At 36.4% G+C, this 27,921-nt stretch overlaps 1 protein-coding gene across 12 annotated transcripts in view; it reads right to left on the reverse strand.

The window, feature by feature from the left end:
• Positions 1-27,921, reverse strand: part of LOC136040963 (muscle calcium channel subunit alpha-1-like) — a 220,922-nt gene that overhangs the window by 187,287 nt on the left and 5,714 nt on the right. For 10 of the 12 annotated variants that reach the window (XM_065725425.1, XM_065725427.1, XM_065725428.1 and 7 more), the window contains exons 1-3: positions 25,953-26,077; positions 9,800-10,179; positions 752-891 (exon numbers count right to left, since the gene is read on the reverse strand). In XM_065725425.1, coding sequence (XP_065581497.1) covers positions 752-891; positions 9,800-10,144 — 485 coding nt within the window. In that variant the 5' untranslated portion in view covers positions 10,145-10,179; positions 25,953-26,077. Of the gene's footprint in view, positions 1-751; positions 892-9,799; positions 10,180-25,952; positions 26,078-27,921 lie in introns of those variants that run through there. The other 2 variants (XM_065725420.1, XM_065725431.1) reach the window with 2 other exon arrangements.

Genomic DNA, 27,921 nt, shown 5'->3' on the forward strand with positions numbered 1-27,921 from the left:
GTGTAAATGGGGATGTTTTTGGGTCAAAGTTTGATCTTGTAGAATTGTCAAGCATTTGTCATTTTCCCCGAGTTTTCCCATTCTTCATATATTTCACCCGCGTCTCACAATACAAACTCCGTACCTGCCCAGCCCGACTCAAAATCCCACTGAAAAAAAGAAACCCTCAGTACGTGTCTAGTCCCCTCCACTTTTCCTTATCTCAAATATAACTTGCTCCGGGTTTGTTGGATTATCACACAGCTCGTTTCGTGTTTTATATCTTACATAATGTGGTTTTTTCACGTTCTAAGCTATCAATTACTTTTCTTTCAGTATTATTTTAAGCTTTTAACCTTCTTGTCTGCGGTATTTTTCAATAAAGAGAGTTGCAAACCCCTCATTTCGTTTTAGCCTTCACCGCTCGAAGTATTTAATGAACAAACCTGTTTCTGAGAAATTTGAAATTATAGAAGTTATAAAAACAAACAATCCTTAGTTATACATTATTATAACAACAACAACAAAATTCTAGACATTACTAAACATTCTTCAGAACCTGTACAATACATACTGCATAATGAGATCAAATAACCCACGTGGCAAGATGTACCCAGTGTGATACCGAGTGTGACGTTGGCGATGTATGCCCTTACGAAAAGTTTAAACTTGTTCGGAAAATCTTCTCTGTATCTAAGTATTTCACTTAAGTTCACTTTTTCAAGAACTAAAATGACATTTTATGAGAGAGTAAATAATATATAAGACTTACCCAATGACGACAATGGTGAAATCGAGAAGATTCCACGTGTTCCTCAAGTAAGCTCCAGGATGGGCTACAAATCCATATGCAATAATTTTCATAAAACATTCCACAGTAAATATCACGAGAAAGACATATTCAATTTTTTCCTGAAAAATAAAAGTGACAGATTTCATTAATAAAAAAAAAGGAATCATTATACATAAACCAACATTTCAATTATTTGATGATGATAACAGGGAAGGTGTCTTTTAAACGGAAAGGACTTTGATAACCATTATTACCATGGCTTGGTGAGGTATTTAATAGCTTGAATTTTTTCCAAATGATACTAAAGAGCAGCGTTAAAACTTACAAGTTCATTTATTTATTAATCACAAATACATGTATATATATGACACAGGCCCATGGGGAGTACAGAAGCTACCTCACGGTGGGAGACAGTAAACCTTAAGTTACGAGGTTTTTGACAATGGCAATTTCAATTATATATTTTTCGTTCCGATTTGACGTTGTGTTTGAAGGTTTTCTGCTCATCTCTCAAATCTTCAAAATTTATTTTCATAAAGATTATTATTATATCAAATGTAGCTAATAGTTACTATTTCCGAATCAACTCCGATTGGAAATAGTTTTACTGGATAGTTTCTTTGAAAACGCATTTAAAAATTTTGTCTAGAAAGGGCTTTTTATGATTCACTCTTTACTGGGTTTTAGCTAGTGCTTCAACCATGTGGAGAATTTTTCAACGACGTTGGTTTCAATGGTGAACTTTTGCGTTTTTAAGCTGTCTTCATTCTTGGAATGGTACCAAAAAGGGGCCAAGATGACCAAAAACACCCTGCGCTTCGTTTCTTCTGTTTTGCTGTATTTTCATAAATTTCCATACAAAATAATTTGTTATATTTTGTTGCCTTCTATTTGCATTTATCGTTACACATGTTGTTACTCAAATAAGTAAAGCTACCCACACAATCATTTTTCTCATTGCCTAGCAACGCATCTTCATTGTCATTTATCCCCAATTAATTGGAAAAACTGTTTCTGCCGAAAAAAATCAAAGAAAAGTAAAGAGCGGTATTAAAACTTAAACGAGCACAAATAAAGCCATATAATGTATCAAAACTCAAAGCGAAATTTAAGGATATTCCAAAATGTTTAAAAAAACGTAAAAAAAATTGCATAAATTTCAAGGAATACTTTAATTTATACGGTATTGTATTTAAAAGAATCACTCTAATTTTATTAGTTTGATACACCGTAAATTTGCATAAATACTTTCTTCCCTTCAAACCAATTCCTTTAAAATTCACAGAAAACCACTTGGTCTCACTGAGCAGCCACTTTATCGAAGGCTAACATACCAAGTCTTTGGAGCTTTGCACAAACTGCCTACCTTTGACCTAGAGTATAGATCTAGACGTTGCTTAATTCTGTCAGGCTAGACCTACAAAAGTCTGTTTTTATCCTCAAACAGCTCTTATAGAGACTTCTGACACCAGATCAATTCGTATCGAAGAAGTGGTTATAGAAACTTCGTAAGACATTTATTGGATTGTATATCAAAAGTTCCATTGCCCGCACCCTCACCCTATGGGCATTTAGTTGAAACTCTAAGGAAATATTTAGGAGGATGTTGAACTGTATCAGAAGACACTATTGGAACCAAGATTATCAAAACTGCGTGTCCGCAATGCTTCGAGAACGCCTAAGGTTATTAAGTTGAAACTCACAGGTAATATTGAGGGGAATGCTGAACGAACTTGAAAGACACTATATACATCCAGGTTGTCAAAATATTGTATCTGAAATATCTCAGGAATGGCTAACGGTATTCACTTAACACTTTCAGGTTCGTTGAGGGAGATGTTGAACTAAATCAAAAGATATTACTAGCATCCAGTTTGTCAAAATAGTCTACCCACAATATCTCAGTAATGACTATGTGTTTTGATTCGAAACGTTAGGTAGTGTTGAGGGGAATGTTGGACTAAATTTTAAAAGACAGCATATCACACCAGTCTGTCAGAATGGTGCGTCTGAAATATCTGAGGAACGGCTAAGGGTATTAAGTTAGAACTTTCAGGGAATGTTGAGTGGGATGTTAAAGTAAATCAAAAGACAGCATGTGCATCAAGGTTGTTAAATTGGGCTATCCGCAATACCTGAGGAACGGCTAAGGGTGTTAAGTTAGGAACTTTCAGGGAAGGATGAACTAAATCAAAAAACATACGTGCGTTCAGTTTGTCAAAATGATGTATCTATCGTATCTCAGGATCGGCTAAGTGTATAAGGTTGACACCTTTAAGGGACGTTCAGGGAGATGTTGAATTATATCAAAAAAGCAATATGTATATTTAGATTGTCAAAATGGCGCGCAACTGCAATATCTTAGGAACGGCTCATGGTACTAAAACAACTTCATGAAAAGTTCAAACGGGTGTTAAACTAAATCAAAAGACGCCGTGTGCATAGAGGTTGTCAAAACGGTGTATCTAATATTTCTGGAACGTCTAATAGTATTAAGTTGACCATTTTTAAAAAATGCTGAGGGGGGGGCATTGACACAATATTTAGCCAAGTTGTCAAAATGGCGCATCCAGATAACTTTCAGGGAATGCCGAGGTGAATGTTGAACTGAATAAAAAGACACTGTGCATCCAGGATGTCAAAATAGCGCTGCAGCAATTCAGGAGTGGCTAAGGGAGTTCAGTGTCTATGTAGAAAACATCATATGGTGATATCTCTAATAGTCCCTGAGCGGAAATGGGTCATTGAAATGGAAAAGCACATGTACATGTTCATTCTGGCTCTTTTCTTATAAGTCAAAATGATTGGAGAGTAGCCAACTCTCCTCCCTTCCTGTCTGCTTTTTTCCGTCTAGATCCAGAATTCAAAAGACATCTTTATGAAATTTTGAGACGACGATTTAGTTCTAATCAGTCAAGCAATACAATAAATATGTTTCCAGGGAGGAATAAACCCCACAACAAGGGTCTTAATTTATGCAAGCTTCCCATTGTTTACACGCAGGTTTTAAGTGGAAAAGTGGGCGTGTTTGATCCTGGGTGTCCGATTAGCTCGAAATTGACAAAGATCATTCTTTGGGCCGAACAAATAAAAATCATGCATTTAGTTGTATTTCAAATGATCTCTTCTGGAACGTTTGCTAGGCCGAATTTTACAAAAAAATACACTTTGGAAACAAAACTCTGTACCTGAGTAAATCAAAGACGCCATGTACATGTAATTCTCCAAATTATTTGCAATGTCTTTGGAAAGGCCTAATGAATCGAATTGAAAATTTGAGGAAGGATTTGAAACTCCAGGTACTGTTGGGGAAACAAAGAAGGGCAGTTAATCAAGAGCAATTCAAACTCAGAATTGGGAGGGGGGAAGAATTAACCAATTTTTACTTCTGACCAATACGGAAACAAATTTCTTATGCCATAAGCTCATTAGAGACTTATAAGTTCAGCAGTTAAGTAGCTAGATAGAACGAGACGTGCTGCCAGGTTGTCAATATGCCGTATAGCAGCATCTCGGGAGTGCTTTAGGCAATTAAATTGAACAATGTTGGAGGGACAATTCGACACTGAATCGTGGCTTGGAGAAAGGATAAAATTAAATCAAAAGACTTTATAGGCATCCAGGATATCAAAATACCACATCTGCAATACCTCAGGGATGGAAATAAACAGTTTAAGATACCTAGTTGAAACTTTCAGAGAACAGGGGAGGATGAAATATATTTTAAATTTCCACTTGGGGCCAAAAGACCTCCAAAAGGGGGTCATCAAAGACAATACAGCTTTGAAGAAAAATGGCTCTGCTGATTCTTAACAAAAAACATCCTTTTTTTGGTCTAGCCCTACTTGGTCAATTTTGGTCGACTTGGCGATCTACTATTTTGATTCTTCTATTGGTGATCTACTTAAAGATTTCAGGCCTTGAAGACACCTAAATTAGAATATCAGAACCAAGGGAAATCAGGAAACTAATCTGGATGCTTTGATTGCTTTGACTTAAGCAGCAAAGCAGATTTCGTTTAATTGATTTCGATTTCGTTTACTTTTTGATTTCGTTACTATTTTTACTCGTTACTTTTTTCGTTACTTTCGTTACTTTTTTTTTATTTCGTTTACTTTTCAGAAAACAAAATCAAAATGCGGTGATTTAAATAAAGAAGAAGTTACAAAAAACTATATATAAAGACTGTTATTGAAAAAACTGAGGATCAATACTCATGAATGTTCAAGGTTTTAACAGGATTCAATCCTATAGTGAAACATTGTGGTGATATTCAATCCATTTCAATAATACTGCCCCTCCCCATTTATCCTAACCTAAAGAGTGGAGTGTGTGTGGGGGGGGGGGTAGTCCCATTACAATAATGCTTTTTTTTACAAGGTTTCACCACCTCGGGTTCTTTTCTAATTTACAGTATAGTTTATGTACAACCGTTTATCCCATTTCCGTTTGAAACACCTCGCTCGACACACCTAAAAATTACCAGATGCCGTACACTTCTCACACACCTGAATTTTCGAACAGCTGTTGTGGATGTTTTCTGGGCAAAATAAAATTTTGCCCAGAAATTCAGTTCTTTTCAATCTTTTTTCCAAGTTGTCACACCCTCAACCTACTGGATATTTGGGGTTTCAAACCTCTTAATATCATTTCAAAAACTTTTATTTAATGGGAGGACCACACGTAGGTTCGGAGTTAGATCGAAGACCATTTACTTCCACTCCGAGAAATCGGATCGAATAAAACAAGTCATAAACATTGTTTTCACATTATCAATCGCAAGGGGGGACTGCACGATATCTGCAGAAACAAAGTGCAGATATTCAATCCATTCCAATAATATGCCCCTCCCCATCCATCCGAAGTTCTATAGAAAAATTATAATTAGAATTATGCCCAGGCTATAAATATTAAATGAAAATCTTTCTTAAGCAGAAAAACGGAAAAAACTTAAGAAATATTCCTTTAATTAACCAATAAAAAACACATGTCAATTGAAAACGAACAGAAATAAATAAAAAAAAGCAATAATTTTTCGAAAAAGGAAGTTAATTATCAGAGAAAAGTAAAGAGCTATATCAAACAGTTCGTGGTAACGAACTGTAGTAAGGAGCGACCCGGCTCAATAGTAAACGCAACTGTAAAAAAACAGAATTTTGATACTAAAAGATACAGTAAAAGAATCAAATTTTTATGCTGATATTAAATAAATAAGTTTCATCAAATTTAGTCTCACTCATCAAAAGTTAAGAGGCTAAGAAAATTTGCCTTATTTTGGAAAATAGGGGAAAACACCCTCTAAAAGTCATAGAATCTTAACGAAAATCACATCATCGCATTCAGCGTATCAGATAACCTTATAGTATAAGCTTCAAGCTCCTATCTACAAAAATGTGGAACTTCGTGTTTTTTGCCAGAAGACCGATCACGGGTGCGTGTTTATTTGTTGTTTTTTTTGTGTTTTTCCCCAGGTGTCATCATATCGACAAAGTGGTCCTAAAATGTCGTAAGAGGGCTCATTCTAATGGAAATGAAAAGTTCTAGTGCCTTTTTTGAGTAACCAAAAAAATTGGAGGGCATCTAGGCCCCCTCCCACGCTCATTTTTTCCCAAAGTCAACGGATCAAAATTTTGAGAGAGCCGTTTTGTTCAACATAGTCGAAAAACATAATAACTATGTCTTTGAGGATGACTTACTTCCCCACAGTCCACGGGGGAGGGGCTACAAGTTACAAACTTTGACCAGTGTTTATATACAGTAATGGTTATTGGGAAGTGTACAGACGTTTCAGTGGGATTTTTTTGTTTGGGGGTGGGTTTGAGGGGAGGGGCTATGTGGAAGGATGTTTCCATGGAGGAATATGTCATGGGGAAAGATAAATTCAATGAAGGGGGCACAGGATTTTCCAGCTTTATTATAAGAAAAAAACAATGAAAAAAAATATGAAAGAGTTTTTTTTTTCACTGAAAGCAAGGAGCAGCATTAGAACTTCAAACGAACAGAGATTATTACGCATATGAGGAGTTCTTCTCCTCCTAAATACCTCGCTCTTTACACTAAAGTATTTTTAGTAATTTCAAATATTTATTCTACAGCCTTTCTGATTCAGGGGTCATTCTTAAAGAATTGGGAGAATTTTTTAGCTTTAGTGTAAAGAGCGAGGCATTAACGAGGGGATAATCCCCCTCATATACATAATAAAAATATACGAATATAGAAGTTCGTTACGTAAGTTAATTCTTAAGTTACGTGTTTTTTACTAATAAAAACGTTCGTTTTTAAGTAACCGCTAAATTAAATTAACCGTAAGTTAAGTTCCTTTGTAACTAACCGGAAAATTAGAGGGAAGGGCTCCTCCCCCACCCCTTTTTTGTCAAAATCGTCCGATCAAAACTAAGAGAAAGCCATTTATCCAAAAGAAAGCATTAATATGCAAATTTCATTTTAATAATTTATTTGCGGAGAGCCAAAATCAAACACGCATTAATTCAAAAACGTTCAGAAAATTAAAAAAAAAGTTTTTTTAATTGAAAATAAGGAGCGACATTAAAACTTAAAACGAAAAGAAATTATTCCGTGTATTAAAGGGGCTGTTCCCTTCTCAACGCCCCGCTCTTTACGCTAAAGTTTGACTCTCTCTCTCAATTCTACTTTATTAAACAGTAAAAGATTTTAGCGTAAAGAGCGGGGCGTTGAGAAGGGAACAGCCCCTTTTATACACGGAGTAATTTCTGTTCGTTTTAAGTTTTAATGTCACTCCTTACTTTCAGTTAAAAAAAATAGTTTTTTTTATTGATTTAATTAAACAAAGGATGAGCAATAATATAGTACAGTATAACAATTCAAACAAATATGTTACCGCGAACAGAAATTACCACGAACAGAAGTAGGGTTAATATAAATAAAAAAAAACAAGTTTTTTTAACTGAAAACTTGAAACGAACAGACATTATTACATATATTAGGGGGTACGCTAAGGATTTTAGCACTTTAAAAAAAAAAACTTCTTATTCTTCAAATTAAACAAACAGTGTTTTGAGAGTCATTCTTAAAGAATTGGGACATAACTCAAATTTAGCGTAACGAGCGAGGTGCTGAGGAAAAGCAATCCCCCTTATATACGCAATAATTACCGTTCGTTATAAGTTTTAATGCCGCTCCTTAGTCTAAGTTGAAAAAAGCTTCTTTTTTATTTAATTTCTGATCGTTTTTTAAGCAATACCAGGAAATCTGTCTACACCTCCACGATTAAATCTCTCTTCCCTACATATTTATTCTCGAGACAATTCAATCCTGGTGAAAATTTACCCCAGACAGTTACCCTTAACATCTCCTTGCGTAAAACTTAGTCGGCAATAAGACAGTAATACGGAAGAAGAATTTCGCACAAGAATTCTGGAAACTTCCCCGAGTGAAAAATTTACCCTCGTGAAACCACTTACCCCATGAAAAATTATCCCCGTGGAAAATCTCTCCAGCCGAAAATCCCCCCCCCAAAAAAAAATGTATGCATATTCCCAATAACAAATACTAAACGTAAAAAATAGGAATATTTTGTAACTTAAAGACTTTTCCCCATGGGCTCTGGGGGGAGGTAGATCATGATATCTCCAAACACATAGATATTCGACCTTTCAACTATGCTGAACAAAACGGCTGTCTCAAAATTTTGATCGGAACATTTTTAGAAAAAAGGGGCGTGGGAGAGGGCCTAGTTGTTCTTCAAGTTTTTGGTCACTTAAAAAGAACACTAGAACTGTTAATTTACGTTTGAATGAGCCCTCTCATGATACTCTAGGACTCCTAGGAGAAAAAAAAACAAAAAAAAAGAGGAAAAAAACAAATAAACACGCATCTGTGATCTTTCTTCTGGCGAAAATTTCAAAATTCCACGTTTTTTAGATAGGAGCTTGAAACCTCTACAGTAGGGTTCTCTGATATTCTGAATCTGACGGAGTGATTTTCATGCGACTTGTACGGGCTTTCTCCCTTTTTTCGAAAATCAGGCAAATTTTCTCAGGCTCGTAACCTTTGGTGGTAAGACTTAACTCAATAAAACTCAAATATTTAAAATCAGCATTAAAATTTGGATTCTTTAGATCTATCTACTGGTATCAAAACTCAGCTTTTTTGAGTTTCGGTTACTATTTAGCCGGGTCACTCCTTAATTACAGTTCTTTACCACGAACTGTTTGATTTTGGTATCAATTCCTGGAAATTTCCGCAATTTTGAATTTATGGACGTTACAAAAAAGGAATTGCTGACATGTATTTTGTTTTCAGTAAAGCATAAATGACACCCTGGCCTTTAGAGGGTTTCGAGGGCGTTATCCCTACTCTTTTTTATGGTTGTTTCTGTTCGTTTTAAGTTTTAATTGGTTATTCACAGTAATTTCAGGTGTTTTTTGGTGTCACTTATTCATTGGTAGTGATTTCTGTTCATCTTAAGCATTTTTATTATATGACTTTATTTCTGCTTGTCTTTGCTTTAACTTTTTCTTCAATTTTTGTTAAAGAGATGTTTATTTGTCTATTTTGAATTTTCTGGCACAATAAATCTAGAAAAATCACCAGTTTTTTGCTTAAATCTGCAATTTGAGCAACTAGTGCGACTTTAAAGACTTTTTACTCTTGGAAAATCCAAGGAAAATCAGTACACCTCTCTTCTCAATAAGTAGGAAAATTCCAAATATCTTTAACGATCTGTTCGTGGTATTAACAATTCTTGACTTGGGAGTTGCAGAAAGGTGAAGATGCCTATTAATTATTAAGTTTTGTAAAAACACTGTTACAGGAACAAGACAATTTTTCCATTAATGCACACATCCATACATGGCTACCATGCTGAGACGGTATTAAAAATTCAAATTTAAATCAATAAAGCTTTCTTGGGGATTCTTTTTGAACAGAAACTTCTGAAACTTGAACCAGATCCCCAGAAAAGCACCAGAATGCCTTTAAAAGCCAACTACAGCTATCAAATTGTACATAAGAAATGGTTAGGTATTACGGGAAGAAACCACTTACTAGATAAGCATTGGTAGTGTTCGAATCCCCATTTGGATATGGTGTATAAACTGCCAATGCTACACAATTGGCAAATATTGTTATTAAAATAAGAGCTTCAAACGGTTTCCACTCAACGACATCTATACACAATTTCCTCAAAGGATTTTTGAGCGATAAGCACAACAAAGCCCTTTGCGGTCTTTCTGGAGGGGGTTTCCCACCTCGGCGTGGTGGTGGTTTCTTCTTCGCGGTGGTCGTCGTACTAACAGCCGCAGTGCTGGCAGTGCTGGTAATGGCAGCAAGCGCTGTGGAAACATTAAGGGTATCTGGTTGGTTTGGCACATTTTCACTGACAGATTCCATTCACCGCTAACAGATCATGCCAATTATGGAGACGCCTAGAAAACAAATATGTGCAATTAGCCAAAATAGGGGGAAAAAAAATAATTAATAAACACAAATAAAGATAAAACTATAACTATGTTGCGCTGATTTCTTCATATACAAAATAGGGGCTTCTTAGATTGACCGCTTCAGCGATCAAATTTGCAGTTTAAAGCAAATAAATGTCACTTATTGATCATAAGGGTTTTTCAAGCAATCATAACGATTACAATGATTTTTAATTCAACTACCAATATGCTTCAATTAAAAGAGACAAAAAAAGGCAGCACAATGCTAATGCACACACCTTACTTAGTTTGTTCCCTAGAATATACACTCCAAAATTTATAATGATTACTTCCTTAGCATAGGTAGTAAATGCGTAACTTTTTACCTAACGCTCTAAAAGAGTAACATTCACTTATCTCTTGAGAATATCATAGTCAATTTGATCTACAAGGTGTCCACAAAGTTTCTTCACAATTAAACCAACTTTTTAAAGCCGGATGTTGGGATATTTTAATAATCTATTTTTTAATCAACGTTAATAAACTCATTTTAAAGTGTATTTAATAGACCATTACATGGGCCCCCTTAGTTGCACGAAGCAGATTAAGATGATACTCGATGCCTTGTCATGTTTGCTGTGAGATAGGCTCTAGGCTCATCAATGGCAATAATGGCATGATACACTCAGCAGTGTCCCATATCTTTGTTTAATACACGATATCTATCTATCTATCTATATATATAAAAATAAGTTGTCTGTCTGTGTGTCTGTCAGGTGACGGCATGTTTCTGTGTCGACTGACGTTATGAAGTTAGTTGTCGTCATTTTTGCTATGACGGTGACGTCATTAAAGATATTTAAGACATATATGTTCACGTAGAAATCTATTAATGTTTAAGTTTAAAATGACTGATGAACTTACAATGGCAAAAGCCGATGAAGATGCTCAAAGAGTCTATGCCAAAAAACTTGCTGCTGATAGAGAAAGTCAGAAAAGATAGCGTGCCGAGGAATCAAAAGAACAGCAAGGAAACAGACTTGAGGCTAAAGAACGCAAAACCGCGCAGTTAGATGAAGATCCACGTGGACAGCGAGAGTCAAAACATATCAAAACTGAAAATGATAGCGATGATGATTGGGTTTGGGATTTTGACTTGGATAAGGTCATCAATGCCTACCGGATTTTAGTTAAAAAAACAAAGGTTCGGCGATATGTATTTCATAGTGAATCTGAAAAATAAAGAAGAAAAAGAAAACTGAAAAAAGAAAAAAAGTAAAAAACTAAAAAATACTAAGAAGAAAAATACACGTGGAATACTAAAAATAAAGTATTTGAACGTCGAAAACAGGGTAAGTCAGTCGACGGCCAACCTACCATCTTCAAAGATACCACGATAGGAAGACTCTACACCGTTCACCCCAATCAACATGAATGCTTCTTTCTACGCCTGCTTTTGGTGAATGTACCCGGTCCGACATCCTTTGACTATTTGAGAACTGTAAACGGTACTATACATGACACTTACCGTAGTGCATGCCAAGCTCTGAATTTAGTGGAGAATGACCAACACTGGGATAACTGCATCAATGACGCGTGCGAAACGTCAACCCCAAGTCAAATTCGTGCATTGTTTGGCATCATTTTAACAACTTGCTCTCCATCAGCTCCTACAGAGTTATGGGAAAAATATAAGTCAAAAATGTCCGAAGATATACTCCATCGAAAACAGTTAGAGACGTCAGATATGACTTTTGATTTTACATCAGAAATTTATAACTACACTTTAGTTATTATAGAAGATTTGTGCGTACGTATGGCAAACAAACCTCTTCAGGATTTGGGAATGCCTTCACCTAACCGTATCGCTGCTGTTTCGACATGTGTAGAATTGGATCGTGAACAAAGTTACAGTACGAGTGATCTATTGTCGTATGTACAAAATAACATTTACAAGTTAACGTCGGAACAAAAAGACATTTATGATACGATAATGCATTGTGTCGATAACAACGTTGGAGAAATTTTCTTTTTGGATGCGCCAGGAGGTACTGGTAAAACGTTTGTGATAAAACTGATTCTGGCATCAATTCGATCAAAAAATGATAAAGCGTTGGCAATTGCGTCGTCCGGAATAGCCGCAATATTGCTGCCTGGTGGAAGAACTGCTCATTCCGCTTTGAAATTGCCTCTGAATTTGCATTCTACAGAAACCCCCACGTGCAATATTTCCAAATCATCTGGGATGGGTAAAGTATTGCAGCAATGCAAACTTATTATTTGGGATGAGTGCACAATGGCACACAAAAAATCGCTCGAGGCTCTGAATCAATGCTTGAAAGATTTGAGAGGGAAGTCGAAACCCTTTGGCAGCACATTAATATTGCTTGCGGGAGATTTCAGGCAAACATTACCTATAATACCTAGATCAACTCCTGTAGACGAAATGAACGCTTGCCTTAAAAATTCTGATTTATGGGCACACGTAAAAATATTAAAATTAACTACAAATATGCGTGTCCGATTGCAAAACGATGACTCTGGTCAAACATTTTCAGATCAATTGCTGGCAATTGGAAACGGAAAGCTCCCAGTAGACTCAATTTCAGGACGTATACAACTACCTGCTGATTTCTGTAATTTAGTGACGCCCAAAAATGAATTGATTGAAAAAGTATTTCCGAATATTCTAAAAAATTATAAAAATAATAAATGGCTAAGTGAAAGAGCGATTCTCGCACCCAAAAATATAGACGTCCACGAAATCAACAATATTGTTTTGACCAAGATTCGAGACCAGGCAGTCCTTTACAAGTCAGTCGACACAGTTTTGGAACCAAATGAAGCGGTTAATTATCCATCTGAATTTTTAAATTCCATAGATCTTTCAGGGTTTCCACCACACGTGCTACAACTAAAAATAGGCGTACCAATAATACTTTTAAGAAATATCAACCCACCAAAGCTTTGCAATGGCACGCGACTTGCCGTAAAAAAAAAACAATGAAAAACCTAATAGAGGCCACAATCTTGACAGGGCCTTTTGAGGGTATGCACAGACAATGGGAAAGCCAAGAATGTTATATTCGCAATTTTTACGTAGTTTAACTCCTGCAGACGAAACGAACGCTTGCCTGAAAAAATTCTAATTTATGGGCACACGTAAAAATATTAAAATTAACTACAAATATGCGTGTCCGATTGCAAAACGATGACTCTGGTCAAACATTTTCAGATCAATTGCTGGCAATTGGAAACGGAAAGCTCCCAGTAGTGGGAAAGCCAAGAATGTAGTATATTCGCAATTTTTACGTAGTTTGAAACACATATATAAATCTATCTATATTCACAGGTGGGACACAGGGACACAACTACAATGGCGCGTAACTAATATGGGGCGTAACGACCTACGCGCGCGGGGGGGCTTGGGGGGGCGCGAAGCGCCCCACCAACTAGGTGTTGGGGTGGCGCGAAGCGCCACGCCAACAGCTAGCATATATATAAAAAATAAGTTGTCTGTCTGTCTGTCTATATGTCGAGTGACATCGTGTCATCATGTCGTCATGTCGTCATGAAGTTAGTTGTCGTCATGTTTGTTATGACGATGACGTCACTAAAAGTATTTAAGAAAATCGTTCAAAGACAAATTTTTAATTGTAAGAAGATCGTGGACGGAAAAATGTTTCATTGTAAAATGACTGAAGAACCTACAATGGCAACAGCCGAGGAAGCTGCTCAAACAGTCTATGCCAAAAAACTTGCGGCTGATAGAGAAAGTAAGAAAAGAAAGCGTGCCGACGAATCACAAAAACAGCAAGAAAACAGGCTTGTGGCTGATAGAGAAAGTAAGAAAAGAAAGCGTGCCGAGGAATCACAAAAACAGCAAGAAAACAGGCTTGCGGCTGATAGAGAAAGTAAGAAAAGAAAGCGTGCCGAGGAATCACAAAACAGCAAGAAAACAGACTTGCGGCTAAAAACGCTAAACCGCGCAGTTAGATGAAAATCCACCTGGACAGCCAGAGTCAAAACATATCAAAACTGAAAATGATAGCGATGATGATTGGGTTTGGGATTTTGACTTGGATAAGGTCATCAATGCCTACCAGATTCTAGTTACAAAAACAAAGGTTCGGCGATATGTATTTCATAGTGACGCTAAAAAATAAAGAAGAAAAAGAAAACTGAAAAAAGGTAAAAAAACTAAAAAAAAAAACTAAAAAGAAAAAACACTCAAAGAGAAATTACAGACCGGGACACAAATGACGACCGGGACAGAGGGAATATAAATGAAAACCTGACAATCTATTTATACGGACAGACAATGTGACAGCAAAAAATGTTGTATATTCGCAAGTTTTACGTAGTTAAAAATATATATATATATATATATATATATATATATATATATATATATATATATATATATATATATATATATATATATATATATATATATATATATATATATATATATATATATATATAAATAAGTTGTTTGTTTGTGTGTCTGTCTGTCGACTGACGTTGTGTTTGTCCGCATATGACGTCTGAATTATTTCATCATATACCATTTCAAAAACGAATGTATTCAAGCCAAAGTAGCTGAGTTGGTAAAGCGTTATGTTCCAGGTTCTAGGTCCGAGAGGTTCCAGGTTCGAACCTTGGCTTTAGCATTAATACAAAAGAAGAAAAAAACTAAAAAAGGTAAAAACTACAAAAAAAAAACTAAAAAGAAAATACTAAAAAAAAACTAAAAAAAACTAAAAAAAAAAGGTAAAACTACAAAAAAAAAACTAAAAAGAAAAAAAACTAAAAACTGATAAAAAAACTGAAAAAGAAAAAAACTAAAAAAGGAAAAAAACTGAAAAATAAAGGGGAAAAAGAAAACTAAAAAAAAACAAAAATAAAAATAAAAAAATACTAAAAAGGTAAAAACTACAAAAAAACTAAAAAGAAAAAAGAAAAAAAACTAAAAAAGCTAAAAAAGTAAAAACCAATAAAAAAACTAAAAAGAAAAAAAGGAAAAAAACAAAAAATTTATTTCATGATATACCAATTCAAAAACGAATGTATATACAGACCGGGACACAGGGAATATAAATGACGACCGGGATGCTCAAAGAGAAATTACAGACTTGGACACAGGGAAACAAATGACGAATGGGACGTGTGTGTCGACTGACGTCATGTTTGTGTGTCGACTGACGTCATGTTTGTCGACTGACGTCATTATAAGGATTGAGCTGTATGTTGTCATGAAGTTGTTTGTCGACTGACGAAATTACGGACTGGGACACAAATGACAGAGGGAATATAAATGACGACCGGGACACTCGAAAGAAATATTACAGACTGGGACACCGGGACACAAATAACGACGGGGACACAGGGAATATAAATGACGACTGGGACACAGGGACACAACTCCAACGGGGACGCCGGGGGCACAGGGGGGACATATAAATGACGATGGGGACACAGAGAATGTTTGATTAGCAATCACCATCAACAAAGCTCAGGGGCAATCATTAGAATGATGAGGTATATATATGAATACGGATTGTTTTTCCCGTGGACAATTATATGTTGCATGTTCAAGAGTCGGTAAACCTGACAATCTATTTATATGTACAGACAATGAGACAGCGAAGAATGTTGTATATATATATATATATATATATATATATATATATATATATATATATATATATATATATATATATATATATATATATATATATATATATATATATATATATATATATATATATATATATATATATATATATATATATATATATATTCACAGGTGGGACACAGGGACACAACTACAATGGCACGTAACTAATATTGCGCGTAACGACTTACGCGCGCGGGGGGGCTTGGGGGGGGGGGGCGCCCCCACCAACTAGGTGTTGGGGTGGCGCGAGGCGCCACCCCAACAGCTAGTCTACATATATAAAAATAAGTTGTATGTGTGTTATGTCTGTCGAGTGAGGTCATGTTTGTCGACTGACGTCATTATAAGGATTGAGCTGTATGTCGTCATGAAGTTGTTTGTCGACTGACGTCATGTTTGTCGACTGACGAAATTACAGACCGGGACACAAATGACGACCGGGACACTCAAAGAGAAATTACAGACTGGGACACCGGGACACAAATAACGACCGCGACACAGGGAATATAAATGACGACCAGGACACAGGGACACACCTACAACGGGGACGCCGGTGGCACAGGGGGATATATAAATGACGACGAGGACACAGAGAATGTTCGATTAGCAATCACCATCAACAACGCTCAAGGGCAATCATTAGAAAGATGAGGTATAGATCTGAATACGGATTGTTTTTCCCATGGACAATTACATATTGCATGTTCAAGAGTCGGTAAACCCGACAATCTGTTTATATGTACAGACAATGGGACAGCGAAGAATGTTGTATATTCGCAAGTTTTACGTAGTTAAAAACATATATATATCTATCTATATTCACATGTGGGACACAGGGACACAACTACAATGGCGCGTAACTAGTATGGCGCGTAACGAATTACGCACACGGGGGGGCTTGGGGGTGCCAAGCGCCCCCACCAACTAGGTGTTGGGATGGCCACACACCGGGACACAGGGAATATATATGACGACCGGGACACTCAAAGAGAAAAACTACAAAGGGGACGCCGGGGGCACAGGGGGGATATAAGTGACGACCGGGACACCGGGACACAGGAAATATAAATGACGACCGGGACACTCAAACAGGTGGGACACAGGGACACAACTACAATGGCGCGTAACTAATATGGCGCGTAACGACTTACGCGCGAAGGGGGACTTGGGGGGGCGTAGCGCCCCCACCAACTAGGTGTTGGGGTGGCGCAAAGCGCCACCCCAACAGCTAGTCTTTTATATAAACCAATAAAAAGGAGTCCTTGGGAGGGATGTCTGACAAACTTCTCATTTCCCATCCTTTCCAAACCATAGATATTGAAATGTTAGGGGAGGAACATACAGTCCCCAAATGGCGCCCTGTTATATCTTGTAAAATGATAATTGGTTGTAAGTCAACCGGTTGTAGTGTCGGATATTTGGTCAGAAAACCGAGGTAAATATTTGCAGTATGTGTTAGTTCATTAAGAAAAATGAACCAATTGTTCGATCGGACATGATTCCACCCTAACATATTGACTTTTAGACTCTCTTGGTGAAGTTTTCTCGTTGCATGAGGGTGTTCTGATCCAAGATCGTGACATTTTCTCTGTTTGAATTTTCAAAAAAAAAAACACTTAAGAAATCCTCAGAAATGAGTCAAGAGCTCTAAGTGAAAACTATTCTTTTTTTGGCTTGTTATATGGCTCTAGACCCCGTAATAGTTGTACTTTAATAACGCATAACTTTATATATAACATACAACTAATAATTCGCATATTCTAGTGACAATGGATAAAATCAACTGACAAGTTATATCCATTTTATAGGCTAATTAGTATTGACCAGAATGGAATAGAATTTATTTACACTAAAAGCCCATAGGCCATGGCAAGAAACATAAACAAAGAAGAATTACAAAGAAATTCCACAAATCCCAATATAATCCTACAAAAATCTACGTTTACGATTCATCGCGAGACGAAGGAATCGTGCCTAGCTTCTGATACCCATAAAATGCTCATCCACACATACTCTCACCAACCATTTAAAATCATAGCTCCCCCTACGAAACACTTCAAGTTTCCAATCACTCGGTTCCTCACAATCACACATCAAGTTATATACGCTCTCATCTAAGCCTCCACACACAGGACGAAAATAAGGACCAGCCTTTGACCTTTCTCTCCCGATAAATTTTCTTCTTTGGCCCAGTGACAAATAAGCAGCCCTCATTTCAATTAATAACTTTATTTCATCTTTATTCAAACCCACGTTAAAAAAATAAAACTAGAACAGCAAAATTTCGGTACCCATTCGAGTTATGCATCATTTTGTCCATTGCTGCATAATAGATAAAATTTGGGGTAGAACTGATTTTTTTCTGACCTGTTGAGTCACAAAAGAGTTGCAAACGTCCCAGTCGTCTACTTTCGTTACAAAAGACATTTTGTACGATACAGGATAGTTCTGACGTTTGGACCAGGTTTGCGGGCAAGAAAGTACACAGGGATTTTTTTTTCTGGGAGAAGGGAGTACAACCAACCAGAAAGAAGTCTAAATTTATTATCTTCCGTCAGATCTTAATTTTACAATCGCTTTGAAGACTTTTAGTTAAAATTTAGTAGTACAGGGGGCATTACCCATAATATCTGCACGTTAGAGAAACTAAAAGATTAGTGTTTCCAAAGGCACTAGTTGTATTGCATAAACTTAGTTTTAATTTATTATTTCATGGAAATTCAACCATTTTTCACTTTTGAAGACGGAAGTTGCGTCAAAAAGTTAGCCTTGGGGTGTTTTTAGTTTTGAAGAAATGACAGTTTGTTTTTGAAGGATTTACACTATGAGCCTTAAAGACGATAATGGGCGATTTTTGGGTTTATTTTGGGACACCTTTGGACTTGTTTGAGATGTAGTTCAAAACAAAAAAGTCAATACCTGAGGCACGGTATGAAGACTGATTGATGGCAACCCTAACGAAACCTAGTGCTTAATCCCGTGTCCTGTATGCACAAAAAGCTTTAAATTTTTGTATTTTTCCTTTTCTCTATATTAACATAAACTGTGTTCAATAAATAAAAAACATTATGCTTCAGTGCCAGAGAATGAAGTTTCAGAAGGGAATTGATATCGAGTTTTTCCACTTGTTAGAAACAGACACCGTTTTAGAAATTACAATGTGGGAAATAAATTTTAGTTTCCCAGGAAAAATAGAAAAATAACATGATATTGACGTAAAAAAGGTGGTTTGTCGTTTAGCGTTATAGATTGCCTTATAAACGAAAGACGATTCTAGTTGTCTAAAGACGAACAAGACAGAGAACTAAAGACACATGGCCTGAGATCTGGCACGTACGTAGGTGGGGGCCCTTCGGACCCGCCCCCCTCCGAAATTTTGTGAAATGTTTAATTTTCCAATAGCTTCTTGGGATTTTTGGCAAAAGTAGGACATTTACTAAGAATCTAAATACATGTGTGAAGCCTTTTTTGGGGGATTTTACAGCATGCAATTACCCGGTCAAGTCACTGCCCAATTATTAACCCATTTTCTGTCTAAAGTTTTACCTTCTTTGAAGTAATTAGCAATTGTACTATTATTTTTTTGTAAAGAGAGTTTGCTTTACACAGCAAAATAGAATTATCCTTGATATTACGGCGTTTATCCCCCCTTTCAGGATAAAGTAAAGCTTTTAATGGATCAAATTTGGAAACTATCATTCTTCATTAAAATTTACGTTTTTGCAATAGAAGAAGTACCCCCCACAGCACCCATATTGAACCCTAAAATTTCCCTTTCAGTGGGATATAATAGATTAATCACTGGTTCTAAATCGCTATGAACATTAAACGTGCTTTTGAGGCTTCTGACTTCTTCCCCCCATCCGCTACAATACTACAGATTAAAGTTAATCTGTATTTTCCGATATACGTGCTTTTTGCATTACTGAATAAAAAAGTGCTATTTTATATCTGCTGTTTCGAAGGTTTTGCCCCCCACCCCGAAAAAAAAATCCTGCGTACGTGCCTGTACGCAGTGTTGATGACTTCTGTGGTATCTTGCCAAGGAAGTTACCCAAAAACCGAAAAGACTGAGATTCACTTACAACAACCAAGAAGACTATACCCAAAAAAAAAAAAATAGACTGCTGACCTTTTAAGTTCACGCGTTATTTGGCTTCAGATTTTAATTGTTTGCAGTTCAGCCAACAGTTTAAAATTATTAGGTTGAAGTCTGCTTCACTGTAGCTACGTCCCTGTCAAATTTCAAGGGGTAGTCGGTGCTTTTGGACAAAAAGTAGATGGGGCTAGAAAGTTGCATAAGCTTCTAAAAATGTGTCCAATAGCAACGTATCTCTGTGTTCAATAAATTTAGAGTGTATCCGGGCGCTTTCGTACAGAAGGTAGGTGGGGCTTGGAAGTAGTGTGCGCCTCTACAAGTCGCTTCGACAGCGAGGACCGAAGGTTCGAGTGTCCAGCACATATGCCACGTGTGTAGTCTTCGTTTTGATCAGCGCTCATTCAGATAACTGATCTTCTAATGAAGCCGGAACTGTTCAGATATACGTAAATTAACTCCTTTGTACACATAATGTCTTGAAACTCTCTCCCTTTCATTTTTTCTAATAACTTACTAGATCTATGGGTCCGCCGCTATTATTGTTTGACTATACGACCTCTCGCTAATCTATGTTGATAGGTAAGAAGTTTAATTAAAAACTGTGTTAGAGACATATTTATCAGTTCCGTAGAGTCTAATCTCCAGCAGCAAATATGCATTAATAGATTAAATGTAAAGATGCGATAATAAGGTGTGGGTATTTTAACGCCACCGTGGTTTTCCGCCGCCGTATGTTTTCCGTCACCCAGGAAATCTTGCATCATCAAGAGGATTAGTTGGGTCAGAACAGACAGGTTAGTCTCTGCCTATGTCTATGTCTTTGTCTATATCTATGTCTATGTTTTTGTCTATATCTGTGTCTATGTCTATGTCTATGTCTATGCCTGTTCTTATGTCTATAACTGTGTCTATATCTATGTCGATTCTGACCTACCTGAATTAAAAGGTGGCGGAAAACATATGGTGGCGTAAAACCGCGGTGGCGGTAAAACACTGCCATGGATAACAATCAACCGAATTTAATCGAAGACAATCAATACGTATTGAGAGTATAGGTAACTTTGGGTGCTAATGGGTGCCAAAAAGTATGGGTATAAAATTAAGTTACCCACGCTCTTCGGGTGGTACACTTAAGTAACTCTCATTCATGCTGCCTCCTAACACTTGAAGTTTATTAATTTTAAAGTCACCCTCGAAAAGGATGTTAGCATTAATTCTTTTACAGTTTATTAGAAAATGAGCAATCTTGTTGAAAACTACCACTTCAAGTTAAAAATCGATCAAACATGGCGAGTTTGAGAGGAATGACTATAAATCTAAGCTTAACAAAAGTGTCACAGAATGCTGCAGCCAATTTCGATTCACAGCTATATTTTGCCAGTGAATATTCAAAATAAATCCTTATTTTTTACATCTATACTTTCCTGATTTCAATAAGCCTCATTTGATGAACATATTCGAATTTGACACTTGAGAAGGTCTTTGAACAAATACAATCAAACGTTTTGAAATAGATTTAGAAATGAAAAAAAGACAAACAAGCTCTATTTATGAAAAAAGTGTAAAAGCTACTACACAACATCACCTATCTAAACTGTTTGAAGAGACTTCTAATCCATTGCATACCAATAAATTCAACCCTATTAATCACCATCATTAACTGTTCATCTCTACTAACTTTTTAATTGAAAACCTTCAAAACCAAAACAAAGCAAAAACGAAAAAAATAGCTGTTAGCAACACTGCAACACCTGTTAAAGTAACCTGAACCAACCACCAGAGTACAGAGTAAAAATTGTCAGAAAGTACGTAAGAAAAGCGGGAATCTTTCAATCTCCGTCCGAGACACGAATTCATACATAATTTCCACGGATCAAAGCCAAAATCAGGACAGAAATTCCATGGCGACTAGCCATAAAGGAAAACACTGAGAAATTGTCGACAAAACCTCCCTCGTTCTGTTATTAGACAGAGAAAAGAAAGTTTATTTTGTGCAAAATTTATCGTACAGAAAAAATAAGTCAAGATACAGTTGCTGCCAAATGCAAAAGTGTATTTTTAAAGATAAAAAAATCAAGCATTTTTACTTAGTTTTATTTGTATTTCCAATCAAAACAATTTTCTATTGAAAAAGGCGAGCTTACATGAGAGCAGAGCCATGCAGTATAATCTTCCTCATTTTTAACACCCACAGAAATAAATCTACCTAGCTGCAGAGGAACCTATTTTTCGCAAAGATAGAGATGGAATCGGGGTACTTGAAGGCGGTGGAAGACGGCAATGAAATTGGTGGAGCTGATTTAGATTATATTAATTGTGGGGATTGTGTTCATTTGTTCTTTTTTAATTCAAGCAGTACCTCTAAAAAATGAGTTTTAAAACAATACAGTCAGAGGCAACACTCTAGCGTTGATATAGTAAACAATCGAAAGGGTTCAATGCATCCTTATTATTTTTTTTTCCAAAGCCACTTCATACGGAAGGGGCGGTCGTATAAACTTCAGAGGGAGCTAATTTTATTGAAGATTGGAAATTCTAGGGCACTTTTTAAGGGATTGAAGAGCAACCAGCCCCTCTCGCATTCACTCTCCCCAAAAGACATCCGGTAGAAATTTTTAAATATTCATCTTATTCAAAATAGTCAAAAGATCGAATAAATATGCCTCTAGCGATAATAGAGCCTCCATATCACCTGGGACAAAGGCTGTAAGTTATGCAAGTCAGCCAATGTTTACATATAAAGTTTGGCTCTAGGCGTTTCATGTTCAGACTGAGGGTATTAAGTTGGAACTTTCAGGGCAAGTTGAAAAGTGCTTGGAGGGCAAAAGGCCCCCTTTGTCTTTTTTAGAAGCCCCCGTAAACCATGGTAAGAATTCTAAAATTGCCACTTAGTTGAAAATAGTCAAAAGGTCCTGTGTCTCTGGCAATGCCACGCCTCCCAGAGCCCGCAGGCAAAGCGTTGGAAATTATGCAATCGGCCAACTTTTTACATATAGGATTTGTTATTGGAAAGGGGAGGAGGACTATTTGATCCTGGGTGTGTCACAAAACGCTAAGGATATTAAAGTGAAACTCCAAAGAATATTGTGGGCGATTCTAAACTAAATTAAAAGACTCTATGTGCATCTAGGTCATCAAAAGGGTGTATTCGTAATATCTTGGGAGCGGCTAAGGGTATTAATTGCAGTGCCACTGTTGCTATTACTATCTGCGACTGCAACTGTGACTATTTGCGACTGCGACTTTGGCTACTTGAGACTACGTCCAAGTGTGACTACTTGCAACTTCGACTACGACTACTTCCAACCTCGGCTACGACTGTTTGTGACTGCGACTAATTGTCGCAGCTACTCCAATCACAACCGCTTGTGACTGTGACTACTCCTGATAGTGGTTGTTAGTACTTGTATCTGCGACTCCGATTACTTGCAATATCCGACTACTTGCGACTACAACTGTTTTTGACTTTGAATACTCGTGACTACGATTATTTTGACTGTGACCAAGGCTACTTGCTACTGGAAATATGACTGCTTGCGCCTACTACTACTTGCGACTGTATCTACTTGCGACTGCGGCTCTTTGCGACTGTGACGAGTCGTGACCCTGACTACTTACGACTTTGACTACTTGCGACTGTGACTACTTAAGAGTGCAAATACTTGCGACTGCGACAACTTAGACTTTGACTGCAACTAGCTGTGACTGCGAATACAAAACCAACTCGACTGCTACTGTGGCTACTTGCGAATGTGACTAATTGCAACTGCGACTGCGACTACTTGTGACTTTGAGCGATACAACTTCCGACTGCGAATGCGAAAACTCGTGACTACAGCTGCCATTACTTGCGACAGTGACTGCCACTAGTAGTGCTACTACTATCGACTGCGACTGTGACTGCAAATACTGATGAAACTTCTACTATTGCAACTGCAACAATGGAACTAATTCTGAAGAAGTTAACTGCTTCCTGCTAGTCAAAATGCCATGGTACATCCAGATTTGTCATAAGGGCGTATCTACATATCTCAGGAATGACTGAAGTTATTAAGTTGAAAATTTCAGGGAATGTTGAGGGGGATATTGCATTAAATCAAAAGACACTAGGTGAATCCAAATTGTCAAACGAGAGTATTTGGGTGTACCTCTATTGATCTCAGGAACGGCTAGGGATATTGAGTTGAAACTTTCAGGGAATGCTAACATTAAAAGTTTAAAGATTAAACAAAATCAAAAGACACTGTACGCATCTAGGTTGGTAAACCGGAACTTTTAAAATATGAGGACAAATAGGGGAGGGTAGTAAGTTGAAAAATCCAGAGAATGTTGAGGGGGATGTTGAATTTGAGGATAGTAGGTGTATCGCAGGTATATGAGCTCAAATGGACACAAATATTGCTTATTCTTACTCTATGAAATGTAGTATATGTATTTGAAACTTGTCTTATTTTTATGCTCTTTTACAGTTACATGAAAATTAGCGAGCATTAATTTTTCATTTTCGTTTTATCGTTCATGAGTAACTGTTTGGGGATGGTAGACTAGAAAAATTTATTCACGCAGGTCAAACTTAATGGTTATAGATCTGGTGCCACAATATGGCAGGCCACAATCTTTTTGGTCACTTAAAAATCACACTAGAACTTTTGATCTCCATTCAAATGAGCCCTTTCCCGATCTTCTAGGGGCATTGGTTCAATTCTATCATCCCTAGAAAAAACAAAACAAAACGCATCTCTGATCTTTCTTCTGGTAAAAAATTCAGAATTCCATATTTTTGTAGATAAAGATTGAAATTTCTACATTAGGGTACTCTGATATTTTGAATCTGATGGGTTCTTTTCATTAAGGTCTTTTCACCTTTTGGGGTGTTTCCTCCTTTTTTAAAAAATGAGCGGAACATTTTCAGACTTGTCGCTTTTGATGCATAGCATTAAACTTAATTAATCTGCTATATTTGGAATGAGCATAAAAGAGTCAATTCTTTTGATGTATTAGCTGTTATTAAAATTCCTTTTTTTAGAGTTTCGTTACTATTTGGCAGAGTCGTTTCGGTACTTGTGTATTATTCAGAACACACTCAATAAATGAAGTTGGTTATTTTGTGAAACAAACTACGATGCAGGAACATTTTATGAGAAAATCCGGTTTCATAGCCATAAAGACAAAACTCAATTTAGTTTGTTACGCATACTGATAGAAGATAGTTTCTAAACATGGATTTTGAAATGAAGATTTGCGATTTGCCAAAAACTGAAAAAGAGGCAATTATATTTTTCCACGATAAGGGGTTGTTGCCCACAAAAAAAAAGGTCGTCAATGGACACAACATTACTTTATACTCTTACGAGAAGGAACATTTTTGGAAGTGTAACAATAGGCCATGTTTGAAAGGTTAGGTTAGGTTACAATTTTCATAATAAAGTATAATATTTTCATCATATTTTGAGTGTGTTCTGAATAATACACAAGTACCGTCGTTTCTTACTTACAGTTTGATACCATGAAGTGGTTAATAATCTGTCATTCTAGAAGCATTATGATGCATTTTACCGCATCTTTACTTTTTGTTGATTTGAAATTTATGTTCTTGTAATTACAAGCGACTGACTTAATGCAATATCAGTCGCAAACCAGAACTACTGTTCATAACCTCTCCGTCCCATTGGCGTCAATTACAAGGGGAGAGCGCTTGCCCTATTTTTTTTTCCACCTTCTTCCTATATTTCGAAAAAAAATTGGGGAATTTTCACTGTAAAAGCCTTTTTGGTATTTTTATCGAAAAAAAAACGAAATTGCATCCCCTAGATTTTGAAAATTCATTTGCCAACCCCCTTCCCCTAAAATTTCGTAAGTTGACGCCATTGCTTTGTCCATAAAAAGCAAAGGAAGCGAACAGATTAGACTTCTATTCCCCAAAAATATAACCTTGCATTAAGTCCTCAAGGTATAAAACGTGAAAAATACAAAGTAAAGCTTATCCAAAACGTGTCTTACCGTCTTCGCCACAATCGTTTTATAACAAAGGGAACTATTTTATCCTTCGAGAATCAATAAACAAAATATTCCCAAGCTAAAAACCTTTAAGAAACTAGGACAGCAAACACTCATGAATATCTACTAGAATTTCAGAATCCATCTCTCCGCTTCACATTTTCGGGAGACTGCGCGATCAAAAGACATCTAATTTAGTACATATCTTAAGATGTCTTAGATCACTAAACCTAATTGAAAACTGTTTGTGACTCGGTGGGTGTTATAAACATGACCAAAAATACAAATATTGGTGCTTCTTGTTCTGACAAAAAAAAATTCACGTTAACATACTGTCCACGATATTGATGTTACCGTGAATGTCCGGAATCTGGTTAATGTCGACATTCCCCGGTTACTGTCCGAAATCCTTTTTCTCTGTTTGGATTCAATTAGCTTTGCGAGTCAGCTTTTTCTATCTTATGAAAGCTATGATGGTAAAAGCTAAAGTTAGGTTAGATTATGTTAGTTTAGTTTAAATTTGGTTATAGATATTAGAAATGTTTAAAAAGTAGACTTAAGCTAATCCAACCAAACCTAACATGTCACCATCAAACCTTGCATTAAACTAAAAAGTTTGTGACTGGCAACGCTGACCAAATCCAATGAGAAAAGAGGTATTTCAGGCATTCACTAATTTTGGACATTCACGGAAACATTAACATACATTAGAGTGCGCCATAACATGTCTTCCAAGTTTCTTGATTAGACAAATAAACTTAAAATGTTGATTTTGGGTTATGCTATCGTTATAGTTGCTACTGCGACTCTACACATCCTCCACAGCATTAATTAATCTATACGTGAACAGTCTTGCACCACTCCGACTTATTCGAATTCCTTCAAAGTTTGCGAAGCCCTGCTGTGAATTTTTATTCAAGTCTAGCATCCTATATGGGTTCTAATTAAAAAAAAAAAACGTTTATTGCAAATGCTACTACATTACTCGACCAAACAGAAAACGTTCATATTTTGAAGTGTTTTTCATCACAAATAATCTTTACTTAATTACAAAGCTTGAGATCTCTTTTATTTTCGTCTTCAAGAGATCAACAGAAATTTCTAAGATAATCCGTTTAAGATCTAAAAAGTAGATTTTAACAAGGAAAGAAAGCATTATTACATCTTTTACTGTTGGGACAAATAGCACAATAAGGATACGACAAAAATGGTGTAGACTCAGAATAAATCATAAAAAAATGATTTTTATACTGTTCAATAGAAAAAGAAACGCGCTTTTTAACATATTCAAATCGGCATTGATAATCCTAGGTGAAATGGTTCAAAATCAACCTTAAAATTCGGAGGAGGGAGTAATAGGCTAATGATGTATTACGAATGCATAGGAAAAAAGTTTTCTATGGGGGTTATTGGGGTCGTAGATTAAAGAAATGAATGAAAAATAGCCCATCACCAGCATAACAGGGATATACTTTTGGGAATTTCTCTTTAGTATTTGGGGTGGGGATAGGCTGTCTCTGAAAAACAATGACGTATCCTAGTTTAGCGAGTAGAGTGTCCCTTTTAGGCTTTTCTTGGCCGTAGATAAAAAAAAAGGAAAAAAAGGACTTGGAACCCACAAACTAACACCTATGCTATTGACTGGTAAAAGTAAAAAAAAATGGAAATCATAATAATGATAAAAAATGTGTTTTCTGAGAGTACCGGGATTGGTAACAGGTAACAGATGTTGCCATATTTGTCAAGTCTGCCCACAAAGCTTGAGGGGGAGGGGGATAAAACATAAATCATAAAAATCTGTTGGAGAAAAATAACTTCCGTGGGGCTATCAGTGTCGTAAAAAAAAGAAAAAAAGAAAGAAACATGAAAATACTCTCGAATAAATTTGACTATGTCTCACCAGCTTAATGTCCTATTAGTATCAATTGAACTGAGTAATTATTCCTTCATCTTGGAAATTCCCGCTAAATCT

The sequence above is a fragment of the Artemia franciscana genome, chromosome 21 (genome assembly GCF_032884065.1).
Source record: "Artemia franciscana chromosome 21, ASM3288406v1, whole genome shotgun sequence".
NCBI lineage: Eukaryota > Metazoa > Arthropoda > Branchiopoda > Anostraca > Artemiidae > Artemia > Artemia franciscana.